The 16,693-nt window shown below is 38.3% G+C and overlaps 1 protein-coding gene across 1 annotated transcript in view; it reads right to left on the bottom strand.

Annotated features, from left to right (window-relative positions):
• ADGRV1 (adhesion G protein-coupled receptor V1) overlaps nt 1–16,693 on the bottom strand; it is a 541,233-nt gene that overhangs the window by 298,266 nt on the left and 226,274 nt on the right. Inside the window, exons 78-82 of the mRNA XM_010807603.4 lie at nt 13,158–13,565; nt 8,163–8,347; nt 4,885–5,134; nt 4,247–4,386; nt 2,559–2,719 (exon numbers count right to left, since the gene is read on the bottom strand). Coding sequence (XP_010805905.2) covers nt 2,559–2,719; nt 4,247–4,386; nt 4,885–5,134; nt 8,163–8,347; nt 13,158–13,565 — 1,144 coding nt within the window. The remainder of the gene's footprint in view (nt 1–2,558; nt 2,720–4,246; nt 4,387–4,884; nt 5,135–8,162; nt 8,348–13,157; nt 13,566–16,693) is intronic.

The following is a 16,693-nucleotide window of genomic DNA, read 5'->3' as shown; positions in this document are numbered from 1 at the left end:
TGTAGGGGTCTCATTAAGCCCATGAGGCCATACGAATTGTACCCAGAATCAAATAAGGATGATTTTAATCCGATGTCTACCTTTGACAGGCCAACGTCAACAGTGATGGGAAGCAGAGCAGGTTTCCTTGACATTATTCTCCAAATAGTAAGAAGCACGCTTAGGTTCCTTAGTAACTATAAGATTATGGCATTGTCACCTGAAGTTATAGGTGAGTCCCATAACGTTACACTTATGTGCACAGTCATTTACTTTTCTCTATAGTTTTTAGTTTCAATGGATAACTTCAGTTTAATTCCTTGCAATTTGATAAACTGGTTTACAGTTTTAAAAGTCACAGATATATATCCTAATCTTTCACCTTTCCAAATTGAGGATTACTCAACTTCTTGGCTTATATCCCCATTACACATACTTGGATCATTTCAACTGCTCTGCTCTAGTAGAGTAACCAGAACTGTAAACCAGAATTAGAATAGATACACTGTGACCTATCTTAATTTTTTTTTTTTTTGTTAAACAATGGTTTAATTCCTATTTGACTGCATGTTGCCACATTTCAAGAAAAGAGTTAGAGTGCTCCCAAATTCAAAGGGATATTTGGTGTGTCCTGACTTAAATGAGAGCATGTGCATGTAAAATATGGAAAAATCTCTTGCCTTGTTTCTGGGGGCCCTCTGAGGAGCGCAATATCAGCCTCCCCAGAAACTGAAACGGAGCACAAAGCCAGAAGCTCCTCATGAACCACCAATCATGCAATCCACGTTACAAAACGTCATGAACAGAGGGGGAGAACACTGATGATTTCAAATGTGACTCCAAGTCAGAAATAATAAGGTAGAGACTAATATCTGGATGTTGGTTTTCAAATACATGAGCAAATCCATTTAGCCTTTTTAAGAGTGAGTTGCAAACATATATATTTATTAACAGTTCTCTCAGAAAATATCTTAAAGCCCTGCTAGTCTTCTAAAAAAATCAAGATAACATTCTCTCTTTAGTTTGTAAAATTCTTTGCTTTGATGTTGAGTAGAACAAGCAAGGGATTTTTGTGGGTCATATTAGCACTCAGAATTAGGTCTCTCTGTTTGAGATGATTATCTAGATTTTATTTCAGCATTGTGCCTTTTGGTTCTATTTCATCAGTCTATGAAATTTCTCTAAATAGATTGCATCAAAATAAAATAGGGTGTTGCCATCTGATTTTGGAAGCTAGAAGAATCTATTAAGCAAGAACCATCATTCTTATGGAAGATGTTATTAAGAATAATAAATTATTAACATCTGCTATTGAATCTAAGGTTTAGAATTAAGACACATTAAGGAAAATGTATAACTTTATAAAGTGAAACTACAGTGGAAATATTTGAACTAGGATGAAGAATATTAAATTCCAGTGGAAAGATTTTAACAACCAGGACAAAGAAGAATAATTAATTACATGCTTCTACCTCCACAAAATTTTCCGAATCAATAAAGTTTATTAGGGGATAGTTTGCACACTAAGCATTCAATGATAATCACATTTACATACCAAACATCATTAAAGCAGACTGTCTGAGCTAGTATATCTACCAGCCTGCTAACACAATTTAAAATCATGTATTTGGGGCGGGGAGACTGAGGTTTTGCCCCAGGTCTCACAACTAGCCAATGGCAGGACCAGGATTTGAATACAGGCACAGTCACCCTACACCCACTTCTCTGTGTAGCATATTGTTCATAAAAGCAGCTGTAGGGCTGTAAAAGCTGACTCAGGACACAGATTTGGTAAGGGTGGGGACAGAAATATAGTGTAAGGAATTTTCAGACTCCCAATCATAAAGTAAAAACAGCAAATGAGAATAATTCTATAGCTGTTCAAAGTTTACTTATAGGTAAATCGTTTGACAGACATTAACCCTACTCAAGTTCCTATTCTTGCCAGAAATGGGACCTAGATGTAGAAGGTGAAAGAAAATTTATCTTTTAACATAGTGGTTGAATATACTTAAAGCATCTAGACCGAAAAATACAAATCAATCCATGGGGTAGGTTTATTTTTTAATGAAAATACAAAATGCTTTATTTATATTATCTCATGCAATCCCGTTATCTATTGCAGAATCTGCCTTCTAAATCAACACTACCAACTTTAACTCTTTTTTACTATCTAACTTCTATCTCACATTGTACTGTGTATACACTGCTGATGAGTTGGAGCTATATCTTGCTCTTGCTTATCCCCAGTACAAAGTTGGTCCTCCATAAATAATGGCTGTATGAATTAATGAATAGGATATGAGAGGGGACTTTCCTGGCCTAGTGGTTAAGACTATATGCTTCCAACGCAGGGGGCACAGGTTCAATCGCTGGTCAGAGAACTAAGATCCCACACAATACACAATGCAGCCAAAAAAAGAAAATTAAAAACAAAAACCAAAAAAAAGACCATGAGAAAGTTTATTTTCTCATAGTGTTGATGAATTACAGTACATTTGCATCTATATAAGGACCCTGGGAAAACTTTTATTCTCATCAATATTTTAAATTATTTACTCAAAAATATTATAACTCACCTGAAATACATATAAATCCAGAAGAGAAAAAAGCTTCATTGTATGAAGACAAGTTGTCAGTCTGGGCGTAGACCGCGTACACAGACATGTATGAACAGGCACATTCCACGTAGTCTGAAGTGTCCTCAACCACTTTGCAAAACTGACTGTCGGACAACCAGCTAGGGCAAAATACACAATTGTCACCACTCCTCTTTCATCAATACTTAAGGCGTGGAGATAGCTTTTGAAGGAAAAATAATTTATTGATCCTAAGTGTTCTTTACTCAAGATGGAAGCGGACCACATGTTTAAAAAGAAACACTGAAAGGAACACCTTGTCCAAGACATGAAACCGCAGATCCCACAGACACCTTCAACAGCAGCCTAAATATTAACCAATCCTGCAAAAGCATTGCCAATATAGAAGAAGCTGGCCCTCTCAAACCAGCAGTACTAGCCCCCACCTCATCTGAAGCAAACAAACCCAAGGTATTCAACAGGAAGAACTCTTCCCTAGCATTCAAGAGTACCAAAAGGTCAACACAGCCAAAAATCTGCAGTGCTCACCCCTCCCCATTTACACAACTTCTGTATTTTGAACCACATAAATTACTTGCTTGTCTAAGTACTTCCTTCCCCACCTATTTGGATTTTGAGCCAGTTATATTACATACATGTTTTCTAGGCCTCTTTCAGGTGTTTCCTTCTGTAAGTTTCCTTCTTAAGCACCAAAAGTTTGTCACGATTATAGCAAATACAGTGTCACATGCCTCAACTTCTGAGCATCCCTCAGTGACTATTCAGGGACTACTCTGCTCAAGAGTAGTCACTTCTAGTTCCTCTTGATCCCCTTATTTTTCTAAGGACATGAAACTTCTTAATCCCAACAGCGGATTCAAGCTTGAAACATTCATTAGTAATTATACATTGAGGATTGTAGAGTATCTGTGTATTAGGTTTAAAGTCTTTGCTGAGATATTAGGAATTTCAAAGAAAAATTATTTTCCCAGAAACTAGCCAGAACTTTGGTGTTTGAAAAGGACAGTTGGTTACCCAACTAAGCTGTGGAACCTTTTCAGAATTTTAGTTTGTGTGGCTGAAAGTAACAGAATCTAGTGACTGATTTGAACTCCAAACTCTCTAGGCCAGCCATGCCTGACGTTACAACCTCGGCTGAGATCCCAGAGAGAGAACTGCTCAGAAACATAAGGCCAAGGAGAGTCAAAGGAAGAGTCACTGTCTTCTTCCTCTTCTTGTGCCTGCTTTAACCCCCAAATGTGCTCCAAGTCATATATGGATTAGAATTATGAATCCGTGCTGATCCCTCCAGACATAGAGCATCAGATCCAGAACCAGAAGTCCAGAGGGAAGGGGTCAAAAGAATTTCCTTCACGCTCAATAAATTAACCTGTAATCACAGGAAGGTTATCTGAATTGAGCAGAACTCATGCTAAGTCCCACGGAAGTTGTAATAATAAAGGAGTTAAGTAATGTGTTATACACACGTTTAAGTTTTTGGCTCCGTTTGCCACCTGCGCAAGGCTAGGACCACTTTCTATGCTGCTTTGGCTCACTTAGTGTAGAGGTGATTCTCCAGTCTAAAAATCTCACTCCAGACCATCTACATTCAGTACAAAAAACTGGGCTTAATGGTACCAGAATGAAGAAGGAACAAATTCTGATTTTAAAGAATTATTAACAAGTACCTCGCAGCAGCTGGATTCCAAAGGAGACACAGAGGAGTCTTAGGAACAATTCTAGGCTCGGCAGCATAAATCCTATAGAGAATCTCATTGCTGTTGGTCAGGGGTTGTGAACTCTGACCTTTCACACTCAAAGATAATACCTGTAATGCCAGAAAGAGCCGGAAATGTAATGACATCTTCCAATTAAATGTCAAGACTGGATCTCCCATTCTGAAATTTGCTTCATTTTCCTCATCACTTTTGACACTATTAATTGCTAGCTTCATTATGAATACAGGGCATCTGGTTGGTTTCCCACCACAGACCTACCTCACTAAAGCTACTGACCAGTCTCCAAGTGACAATATTCATTTTCATTTTAAGTCTTCATCAGGAGTGGGATATAGCTTTAGTGAAAGCTATGTTTTTTTTTTTTCACCTACTCCTCATTTCATTCAATAAAACATGAAAGAAATATCTGCAACTATTTTTGAGCCTAAACATTCTACAAAGAGCTCATAAAGATGGGACATATTTCATCATTAGCTTACCATATGTAGCACTTACCATAAGTTGAATCAAGTACATGTATCCTAAGGAGCATGTTTGCAAAGGAAAAAGCAGATTCCAACTACGTAATTCTTTAAATGATAGATTACCTTATTTTTCAGGGCATGGAAATTGTTTCCAGTCATAAACCACTGCTGGCTGCTATATTCTGTAAACTGGACTAATTCACATGTGCTTCTCCCGGCCATTATTTCTGCATCCAGAACATCCAATAACCTCTCTGGAACTCGAATATAATCACCTTCTTTTCCTTCAAACTTGTGCCCATTGATCTGCTGAGGGTACCAGTGAAGAGCCAGTATGGACAAATACGGGCAGCTGTCAAGGATGGTTTTACCTCTATGACAGAAAAGCGAAGGTTCTGCTAAAATGGCATGTATTTGCATATGTATATCCACTCACATTTGTTAAAAATCCATTACACTGGATCTCTGTTCGTTAGGTACAACCATGACACTGCCTACCCAGAAGCAGTAAAGAGAACGTGCTTTCAGTTCTTTTACGGTGAATTGCTAGGATTTTTCGCACAGAACTTTCTGTATCCCCTTGCCTGAACCCCCCTCTAACCTAAAACATGGGTTTCTGAAAGTTGTTTCACAGGTATCAGAATCTGTGCTATAAAATGTCTATTGCTGTGTTAGTCACATCAGCATGGGTGCAACAGGGTGAGAAAGGATGCACCATTCAACTGAAGCTCTCTGCTTTATAATCAAGAGTATCACAAACCTTATATATCTACAGCCAAATTCTCATCAAGTTCACCTCACCCTTTTCTGAGCCATCAGAGCATTTCTAATTTAACCATGTGTCTGATAAAAGAAATGCCCCTGAACAGGATCTTTATCCATTTAATAATTCTGTTTACAACAACCCCAAGGCACTAGACCCTGTGATCAGTGAAACTGCTTTTTAAACCTCAATGTGTGTTGAAATCACCTTGAAGCTTGCTTTAAAAAATACAGATTTCTAGGGACTTCCCTGGTGGTCCAGCGGTTAAGACTCTGAGCTCCCAATGCAGGGCAAATGGGTTCAATTCCTAGTCAGGAAACTAAGATCCTGTAAGCTGAGTGGCCTAGCCAAAAAAAAAAAAAAAACAAACAAATTTCTACATTACATCCCATCCTTACTAAATAAAAATCCTTGCCTAGGGGAGGCTAGAAGTTCTGTGAGTCTGTATTTTGTAACCAGTCTTCCAAAAAATCTGATAGATGTTTTTCTGTGGATGCATCATGTCTGCAAATAATGAAAAGATACAAAGATAAATCTTAAGTGAAACCTGTCTGAAAAAATATGGAGAAGAGTAGGATAAAAGTAAGTGAGATGGCCCATAAGTGATGCTGAGTATATATAATTGCATCATGGATACAAATACCTCATCAAGGCTAAATTGGGAAATGGAGTTGAGAATTTTAAATAGAAGATTCGAGAAAAAAAAGGAAAAGGGAAAGGCTAACTTTTTCCTCTAGCTATACATTACATTAAAAAAATTTTTTTAAAGATTTTTAAAAATTCTTTACCATATTTGAATTGGTGCTTTTGAATATTTAGCTTTAGTCCAGCCATTCATTCAGACTGCAGACCTCTGCATCCAGGATGCATATTAAAACATCTCAATCCACACAGGCCACCCACAACAGCTTATAAAACTCGTCTCTTCACCTCTGCATCCACATCTTCACTGGTGACTTGGAGCTTAAAGCTGCCACTACTGACCTCTCCACCCACGGCCAGGTGCAAACGGACTGAGACCAGCGAACCACGGCTGGTGGAAATGTAAGTTGGTGCAACCGCTATGGAAAATATTAAGGAGGTTCCTCAAAAGGCTAAAAACACAGTTGCCATATGATCCAACAATCCCACTCCGGAGCATATGTCTAGAAAAAACTATAATTTAAAAAGATACATGAACCTTTACGTTCATGACAGCATTATTCACAATAGCCAAGACATGGAAACAACTTAAATGACCATCAATAAACGAACGGATAGAGAAGATGAAGTGCATACATACCATGGAATACTACACGGCCATAAAACAGAGTGAAATTACGTCATTTGCAGCAACATGGACGGACTCAGACATCATCAAACTTAAGTGAAGCAAATCAGAACTAGAAAGACGAATACTACATAATATCACTTACATGTGGAATCGAAATGACACAAACGAACCCGTCCACAGAACAGACTCAAGACAGAACAGACCAGTGGTTGCCGAAGGTCAGGGGAGGGATGGGACGGGGTTTGGGGTCAGCAGGTGCAACCATTCTCGCACAGAATGTGTAAACAACAAGCTCCTACTGTATAGCACGGGGACTATATTCAACATCCGTAATAAGCCACAAGAGAAAGGAACATGAAAAGAATATATACATATGTATAACTGAATCACTTTGCTGTACAGCAGAAACACAACATTATAAATCAACTATAACAGCAATAAAAACAATTAAAAAAAAAAAGTGAATTTCTGACACATGCTAGAGCATGGATAAAACCTGAAGAAACATTATGCTAAGCAAAGTACACCAAACACAAAGGACAAATATTACATGATTCCACTTATGAGATGGCTAGGATAAGCAAATTGAATAGAGACTGAAAAGTAGAATAGAGGTTACCAGGACAGGCGGAAGGAGGAATGGAAAGTTATTAATGGGTAGAGATTTTTAATTTGAGAAGATGATAGTTCTGGATATGCATACTGGGGCTGGTTACCCAACGACTGTGAATATACTAAGTGTCACTGAATTGTACACCTAAAAATAGTGTGAAAGTGTTAGCCGCTCAGTCGTGTCCAATTCTCTGTAACCCTATGGATTTTAGCCTGCCAGGCTCCTCTGTCCATGGGATTCTCTACACAGGAAAACTAGAATGAGTTGCCATTCCTTCTCCAGGGGATCTCTCCCGCCCAGGAACTGAACCCAGGTCTGCCTGCATTGTAGACAGATTCTTTACCATCTGAACTACCAGGAAGTACAGAAAAATAGTTTAAATGGTAAAATCTGTCTTATGTTTATGTTACCACAATTTTAAAAATGGCCTAAAATACTCAAAAAGTTGGAATCATCCTTTTTTTTTCTATTCAGAATGTATCTTCTACTCATTATATAAGAAAGAGTAAATAACAAGACGTTTTATTTTTTAAAGACCCTTCAAAAATATATTACTGACAGTATAAATTAATTTTTTCTGGATGTAGTTTCTATGTTTTCTTCAAATAATTAACTTAATTTGCCCATCAGGTACAATTCATTGATTGTATAAGCCTTAGTTACATCATCTAAATGTCAATTTGCATTCTTATTACTTTGTAACCTGTAAAGGAATACATATAAGGTATGGTATTATATTAAAAGATACTTACTTTTCACCAGGAGAGCCACAGGTAACATCAGTCAGTAGAGAAAAGGCAAAATTCTCCGTCACTTCAGTAAAGTGACTGAATCCTCTAGTGTCCTTGCGCTTCGGGTTAACGAGAGCACAAAGGATCTCATAGAAAAGATTTCGGCTTTCAATGCTTAATGCTTGGTTTTTTCCTTCAACAGTTATCTGGAAAAAAATCCCAAGTATGAAACTGTATTTTAAAAAATCAACTGCTTAAATGATACATAAGGTATAATGTGTTCTTTATTAACCGTTACTAACATTAACAAAAATAAACATGAACCTATAAAGAATTTAAGACAAGTTAGTGTCAAAATTATATTTGGCATTGAAATGTCAAATACATTTGAACTTTAAAAAGCATAATCATTTTATAAAGAGAAGGCATAGTCACAAGAATATTTTGTATACAATATCTAGATAAAGCTCCAAAGGGTTGCATCGGTCACTTTAATTCTAACTGCAATAATAAATATCACGAGTTAAAATTAAACTCACTTTTACATTTATCCCAATTCGTATGGCCTTATGAAAGACATATATAGCATAAAGCAGATTCTGGTTCAAAGAAGTGCGAATCTGGGAGATAGTAAAACTTACAAACATGAAACAATTTCACTTAAAGTATGAGACCCAACAGAACAAAGTTCTATCAGTACTTGGAAATCCTATCCTATACTTCTGAATCTGAGTACATATGAAATACATATGGGACATATGAATGTATGCCAGATAGAGCATAGGTGATTCCATTTGAATTTCAAATAATCAGCCAATAATTGCCTGATATAAGTATGTTCCAAATAGTGCTTGTAAATAAAAATATTTGTTTTTATCAGTAATACACTTATACTAAAAAATACATTGTTCATCTGAAATTCAAAGTTAATTGGCACCACATATTTTACTGTTAAAATTCCAACCTTATATTTTCAATGCTTGTTTCATTATTGTCATAGTCTAATTGTTATATGTCTAAATTGTGAAAACATGTTACATTTTATGGATATGGCTGCTAAGTGGCTTCAGTCGTGTCTGACTCTGTGCAACCCCATAGACGGCAGCCCACCAGGCTGCCCCGTCCCTGGGATTCTCCAGGCAAGAACACTGGAGTGGGCTGCCATTTCCTTCTCCAAAGCATGAAAGTGAAAAGTGAAAGTGAAGTCACTCAATCATGTCCGATTCTTAGCGACCTCATGGACTGCAGCCCACCAGGCTCCTCCGTCCATGGGATTTTCCAGGCAAGAGGACTGGAGTGGGTTGCCATTGCCTTCTCCTATGGCAGGCCCCTTTTAATGGCTGGTTTTCCCAATTCTTGTTATTATAAGTAATGCTTAAATACTCATTATACAGGTATTTGTACAAATATTCCCCACACCTATTAGGCACTCTCTTTTTTTTTTAGTTTTTCCCTCCAGTTTTATTGGGATATAATTGACTATATATATTGCTGTTGTTGTTGAGATGCTCAGACATGTCCAACTCTTTGTGACCCCATGGACTGCAGTACGCCAGGTTTCCCTTTCCTTCACCATCTCCTGGAGACTGCTCAAACTCATGTCCATTGAGTGATGCCATCCAACCATCTCGTCCCCTGTCTTTCCCTTCTCCTCCCACCTTCAATCTTTCCCAGCATCAGGGTCTCTTCCAATGAGTTGGCTCTTTGCATCAGGTGGCCAAAGCACTGAGTGTTGGAGTTTCAGCTTCAGCATCAGTCCTTCTAATGAATATTCAGGTTTGATTTCCTTTAGGATTCACTAGTTTGATCTCCATGCAGTCCACGGGACTCTCAAGAGTCTTCCCCAACACCACAATTAAAAAGTATCAATTCCTTGGCACTCAGCCTTCTTTATGGTCCAACTCTCACCTCAATACATGACTACTGGAAAAACTATAGGTTTGACAATATAATTGAGGTGCCTTTTGATTTTTCTTGTGGTATATGCAAAGAGAAATTTTGTTTAAACTTTATGTGGTCAAGTTTATCAATCATTTCCTTTATGACTTCTGCATTTTTATATTTAGAAGGAACTTCCCCACTTCCCCAATATAAACTTTTATCTTAAAAGTGATTCATCCATGTTTTCTGCTACTACTTTCCTGGTTTCAGCTTTACAGTTAGACCTCTGACCTGTCTGGGATTTATTTTGGAGTGGATTTAACATGGAGATACAGCTATTATTTTACTTTCAAATGGTTAAATCAGATGTATCAACACCATTTACAGAATAATAACTACTGCCTCTTGAGAAATCTGTATGCAGGTCAAGAAGCAACAGTTAGAACTGGACATGGAACAACAGACTGGTTCCAAATAGGGAAAGGAGTATGTCAAAGCTGTATATTGTCACCTTGCTTATTTAACTTTTATTCAGAGTACATCATGTGAAATGCCAGGCTGTATGAAGTACAAAGTGGAATCAAGATTGCCAGGAGAAATATCAATAACCTCAGATATGCAGATGACACCACCCTTATGGCAGAAAATGAAGAATTAAAGAGCCTCTTGATGAAAGTAAAAGAGAGTGAAAAAGCTGGCTTAAAACTCAACATTCAGAAAACTAAGATCATGGCATCTGGTCCCACTACTTCATGGCAAACAGGTGGGGAAGCAATGGAAACAGTGACAGACTTTATTTTTGGGGCTCCAAAATCACGCCAGATAGTGCTTGCAGCCATGAAATTAAAAGATGCTTGCTTCTTGGAAAAGCTATGACCAATCTAGACAGCATATTAAAAAGCAGAGACATTACTTTGCCAACAAAGGTCTGTCTAGTCAAAGCTATGGTTTTTCCAGTGGTCATGTATGGATGTGAGAGTTGGACTACAAAGAAAGCTGAGTGCCAAAGAATTGATGCTTTTGAACTATGGTGTTGTAGGAGACTCTTGAGAGTCTCTTGGACTGCAAGGAGATGCAACCAGTCCGTCCTAAAGAAAATCAGTCCTGAATATTCATTGGAAGGACTGATGTTGAAGCTGAAACTCCAATACTTTGACAACCTGATGCGAAGAACTGACTAATTTGAAAAGACCCTGATGCTGGGAAAGATTGAAGGCAGGAGGAGAAGGGGACGACAGAGGATGAGACGGTTGGATGGCATCACTGACGTGATGGACATGTGTTTGAGTAAGCTCCGGGAGTTGGTGATTGGCAGGGAAGCCTGGTGTGCTGCGGTCCATGGGGTCACAAAGAGTCGGACACGACTGAGCGACTGAACTGAACTGACACTGCTAAGTCGCTTCAGTCGTGTCTGACTCTGTGCGACCCCATAGACGACAGTGCACCAGGCTCCCCCGTCCCTGGGATTCTCCAGGCAAGAACACTGGAGTGGGTTGCCATTTCCTTCTCCAATGCATGAAAGTGAAAAGTGAAAGTGAAGTCACTCAGTCGTGTCCGACTCTGAGCGACCCCATGGACTGCAGCCCACCAGGCTCCTCCATCCGTGGGATTTTCCAGGCAAGAGTACTGGAGTGGGGTGCCATTGCCTTCTCCGAACTGAACTGAACTGACCCACTGACCTGAAATGTCACTTTTATCGTATATGAAATTTTATATGTAATTGAATTTATTTCTTCACTTTCCATTTTATTTTACTAATCTGAATATCTGTGACAGCACCAGTTCATCCTGTTTTAATCACTGTAACTTCATATTTTCATATTGAGAAGAATAAGGTTTATCATTTTTCATCTTTTTCATAAAATTTCTGATGTATGTTCTCCCAGGTGAACTCATCATTTTGATTAATTTAAAAAAATCCAAAATAGTTTACTGATATTTTGATAGTACTTATATTCCATTTATAAGTTAATTTATAGAAAACTATTGTCTCTATGTTATTGAGTCTTCCCACTACTGAACAAGTTATAGATTTCTATTTTTTCAAGGCTTTTCTGTTAGTAGAAATTTTCAGTTTTCTTGATATAACATATATTTTAATGTATAATATTATTGAATGATGTCAGTTACTTGAATCATCAGATTTCAGTACTGACATATAAATAGCTTCAAGAAAACAATATGCCATACCATTGCAAAAATTTAGTAACAATAACATATGAAAATAATCAGAGCAAAGGCAACTTTGGTGGAAATAAAATCATTTTCTTTTTAAGAATACAAATAATGTTTTTTTACTTGAACTTATAATAGTTTAGAACACTTCAAATATATTTCATGCCTCTAATAATTGCCAAGTTACCTATTTCACATAAATTGTTTTAATACATGAGAACTTATACTGTTTATTAATGATTACTCAAAAAAAGTTAATTACATTTTTTCCATAGGATCTTCTTTCATAATTCAGTTTCATTATTCATGACAGATTCAAATAAAAAAAAAATCAAGATGTACTACCTGACAGCTCTAGTTAAATAAGTGTTGATTCTCGACCATTAATATGTAGCTTTCTTAATGTATCTTTTCTAAAATACAGTTACTGTGCATTCTTTCCCTCTTCATAGCCTAAATCAAATTGTAATTGTACTATACTATTTCATCATTAGAAAATTTAAGTAACATCATTTCCTACAGTAAATTCTTTCCAGTGCCCAGGAGGAGCAGGGAACAAGCAAAGGGCAACAGCTTCATGGCACTTCAACTCGAAGAGCCATATAATCTAGTCCTAGTCCTCATTTATGGACCTAGAAAAACTGCACACTCTCTCAGAAGATGTCCATGCAGTTTCTAGAAGTATCAGAAAGAGCCTGGAGCTCCTGACCTCCGGAGCCTCTTTTCAGACACCAGTCTACTCTTACTGCTACAGTAGAGAACTCATCCTTCTCTGAGCTTCCAAACCAGCACCAGTCGCATCCAAGCAAAAGCACAGGGTCAGATATGGTGAATTCCACTCTGAGATTCAGCAATCTGACTCTACCATATAAATTCATTATAACTGATACGATAACCGTTATGTGGCTTTGGTCTTTTTAAAAAAGTATGAAACTGCTAACACTCGCAAGGGTTTCTTACCTTGTCTATCAAATACAGCACAGCGCTGAGCTGTTCATCGGTGTTCTCTGTGGCCACTTTCACGCTGACGCTGTGGAGCACCCTGTTGAGAATGTCGCCGTCCAGGGGCTGCTGCAGCTGATCCGCAAGCCCCCAAAAGGCCTGGGAGTTCGCATCAGAGACGAGAGTGATGTTCGCGGTCCCGTACACTTTATCAACTCTGGCACCCCCTCTCGGGTCAAAAAGCACGATCTGGAAGCGTTTAGGAAATGGATTCAAAGACCCTGTCTCTGGCGTGAGGATGACATCCAGGACAGTAGTTCTCTGGCCAGGCTCAAAGATCAATGTGCCTTCAGTTCTCACAAAGTCTTTCCCAGAAATAGCTGGAGATATGAGAGTACGACCGATGGTCTCGGCGCTCCTCAACTCCTAGAAATTAGACAACATCACTTAAGTGAAACTATAAACCTCTGATCTTGTCCAGAACCAATTTTCTCTTAATCTGATGGGCCACAACACTAGTATTGACAGGTGTTGCTTTAAATTTACAGTTTTTGAGTCCATACTAGATGTTCCCTCACTCTGGGACCTCACCAATCTTGTCCTCCAGTGTCAGTGTGACTCTATTTCCTCAAACTACACAAATGCCAGATTTTTAATCTTTGATAATTATGATATTACAAAGAAGTTGCTTTTTTTTCCTTTTATTGTTCAGCTCAGTCACCTTCACATACGCTTTAATCCTTACTAGTCACTTGTGTTATTTCCTTTTCTTCTTTCTTTTCCCATTTCCCTTGATCAGTCGATGTCTTTTCTACTGGTTTCTAAGAACTCATTTATGACTAAGAACGTTAATCATTTGTCATGCAACATAAATGAAACACGGTATTTTATTTTTTTATTTGGCTGTGCCAGGTCTTAGTTGCAGTACACAGGATCTTCCATCTTCATTGTGGCACGCAAGACCCTGAGTTGCAACATGCACTCTCAGTCGTGGCATGCAGAATCTAGTTCCCTGACCAGGGATCAAACCCAGGCCCTCGGCATTCGGAGCTCAGACTTAGCCACTGGTCCACCAAGGAAGTCCCGAAACATTGTATCTTATTGCTGTTAATTTACTATGGTGTTTTGTCTTTCAGTTGTGTATTAAAATATAACCATGTTGTGTTTTTAAAAATTTTTTGTAAATAAAACATGGAATTTTATAATTTTTCTAATCTCCCAAGATAAATTAGAGAGATAAATACACATCATACAGTGATGAGGTTAGGAAAGATAGATGCCTTAGAATAGACCAAGAAAGAGAATTACAGAAGAAATGCCATTACTGCCTTACAGAACTTCCGCAGTGGTGAGCCAACTAACAATTTGAAGATGTATGTGTCAGATTGTGTACATTCCTGATACAAAGTGTGCTAGGAAGTCACTGGAGGATTCCAGCAGGAGAGTGACACACTTTATTTCTAATTTTCGGGAGCGTTCTGGCTCTTGTGGACAGGTAGGCTGCAGCAGGGAGAGAGGATTGAAGAAGGGAGAAGAGATAGGAGATTTTTTTATTAGTTCCTGCAGAAAAAGGAAATAATGGTAGCTTTGGTTGTATGAGTAGAGAGGGTGAGAAGAGCTCAGACTGGGAATGTATTTAGAAGGTAGAGTCAGCAGGAGTTTCTGATTAATTCAGTGTTGTATGTAAATGAGGAGAAGGCAATGGCACCCCACTCCAGTACTCTTGCCTGGAAAATCCCATGGACGGAGGAGCCTGGTAGGCTGTAGTCCATGGGGTCACTAAGAGTTGGACATGACTGAGCGACTTCATTTTCACTTTTCACTTTCCTGCATTGGAGACGGAAATGGCAACCCACTCCAGTGTTCTTGCCTGGAGAATCCCAGAGACAGGCGAGCCTGGTGGGCTGCCGTCTATGGGGTCGCACAGAGTCGGACACTACTGAAGCGACTTAGCAGCAGCAGCAACAGCAGTATGTACATACTGGGAATGCTGACCTAACTGAAGGTTGGTATACTGTATGTATACTACAGTTATTGTTTTAACTACATTATTAAAATCTGTTTAACATAAAATTAAGATTAGTATTATTGTAACAGAATAGCAACTTGGTTCATAAGTATTTTCTCATACTTACTAGCTACTTGGAAAATTGAATTATATGACTTTCTCTTCTAACAATATCCCCAGCATTCAAAGAGAGAAAATGCAAGAGCAATGAAGCAACAGGAAAGTAAATAAAATCAGACCAGAGAGGTAAATTTTTTCTAATTTTTAAAATTAAACCTTATATTTTGACATAATTACAGATTCACATGCACTTACAAGAAATATAAAAGAGTGGTCTCCTCTACCCTTCCCTAATGTCCTTCATAGATATCAATAACATCTTGCATAATTGTATCACAACGAGGATATGAATGTTGATATAGTCAAGATACATTTTCATCACCACAGGGCTCCTCTATGTTGATTTTTATAGTCTTATTAAAATGTTATGAGTTACACGCTAGTGACAGCATGCGTTTTACAAGGAATCATTTGTGAATCATCTAGAAAGAACATAAATGAGTATGATAGAGATATTGGCATTCAGATTCTTCTTTTGGCATTTTCAACTCCCCTTCCAATTGAGTGTATGAACTAGTTTAAAATGGGTCTCAAATCTTTTTTTTTTTTTTATCACTTCTTCCACTCTTCTGCCCTACAAAGTAGAGAGCATATGATGATATATATTTCATGGGAGAAGAAAGAACACATATTTTTTTCTCATTTCTCTTACCATCTTAAATGCTTAAAAGGAAAAATGCTAAAATCTCCCAATGAATCAAAATACTTCTTTTCATGCTCATACCACCGCAGGGCTATTTAGAATGGAGTTTATTTCTAGAGTCTCATGTGAGAGAGTTGCATCTTCTGGCTTGCCAAGCTGTAGACTCTGTTACAAAGACAACTTTTCTTCCTGGCAAGCTTCCAGGACAGCTCGCTACCCGCAGCTACCATCCTCACCTCCAATCCCTGACTCACAGGATTGCTACGGCAGGCTGGTGGCACACATGCTGTCTCTTATGCACAGAACGTTGTGTGTGTGAGAGCCACGCAACAGTGACACAAGCAAGCACACGCTGAACAGCACTTGGCATAAAACCACAGCTTAGAAACCCTGAGGCCTAACGTATCCCCAGGCTTGAAATCTGGAAACAAAAGAAGTGGCAGCACTGCCCAGAATCGCAGCTTTCAAACTGTGGGGTTTGGGAGTTATACAAGTCCAGGGGAGGAAAAACAGAGGGCTACGGCGGGCAAGCTCCAGTCTCCACAACCATGCTTCAAAGGGAGCAGGCGTACAGCTTTGTTTCAATATATTAGAGCTTTGCTCCTAAAATAAAGTTTAAAACATACTACTTCCTCCCTTTCACTTGATGTCACCTAATAGAGAGGATGTTAAAAGTAGCTGTGAGACAGTCTCCTGAACCCGTGGATTTGAAGAAACACAAAGATCACAGGAAACACACAGCTAGTATTTGAAGACCTAAAGATTTTCAACTAGTTCAGGTAA

Source organism: Bos taurus, chromosome 7 (genome assembly GCF_002263795.3).
Source record: "Bos taurus isolate L1 Dominette 01449 registration number 42190680 breed Hereford chromosome 7, ARS-UCD2.0, whole genome shotgun sequence".
NCBI classification, from domain to species: Eukaryota; Metazoa; Chordata; class Mammalia; order Artiodactyla; family Bovidae; genus Bos; species Bos taurus.
Note: the sequence above shows the minus strand (reverse complement) of the source record. Positions and strands in the feature narration are given on the sequence as shown.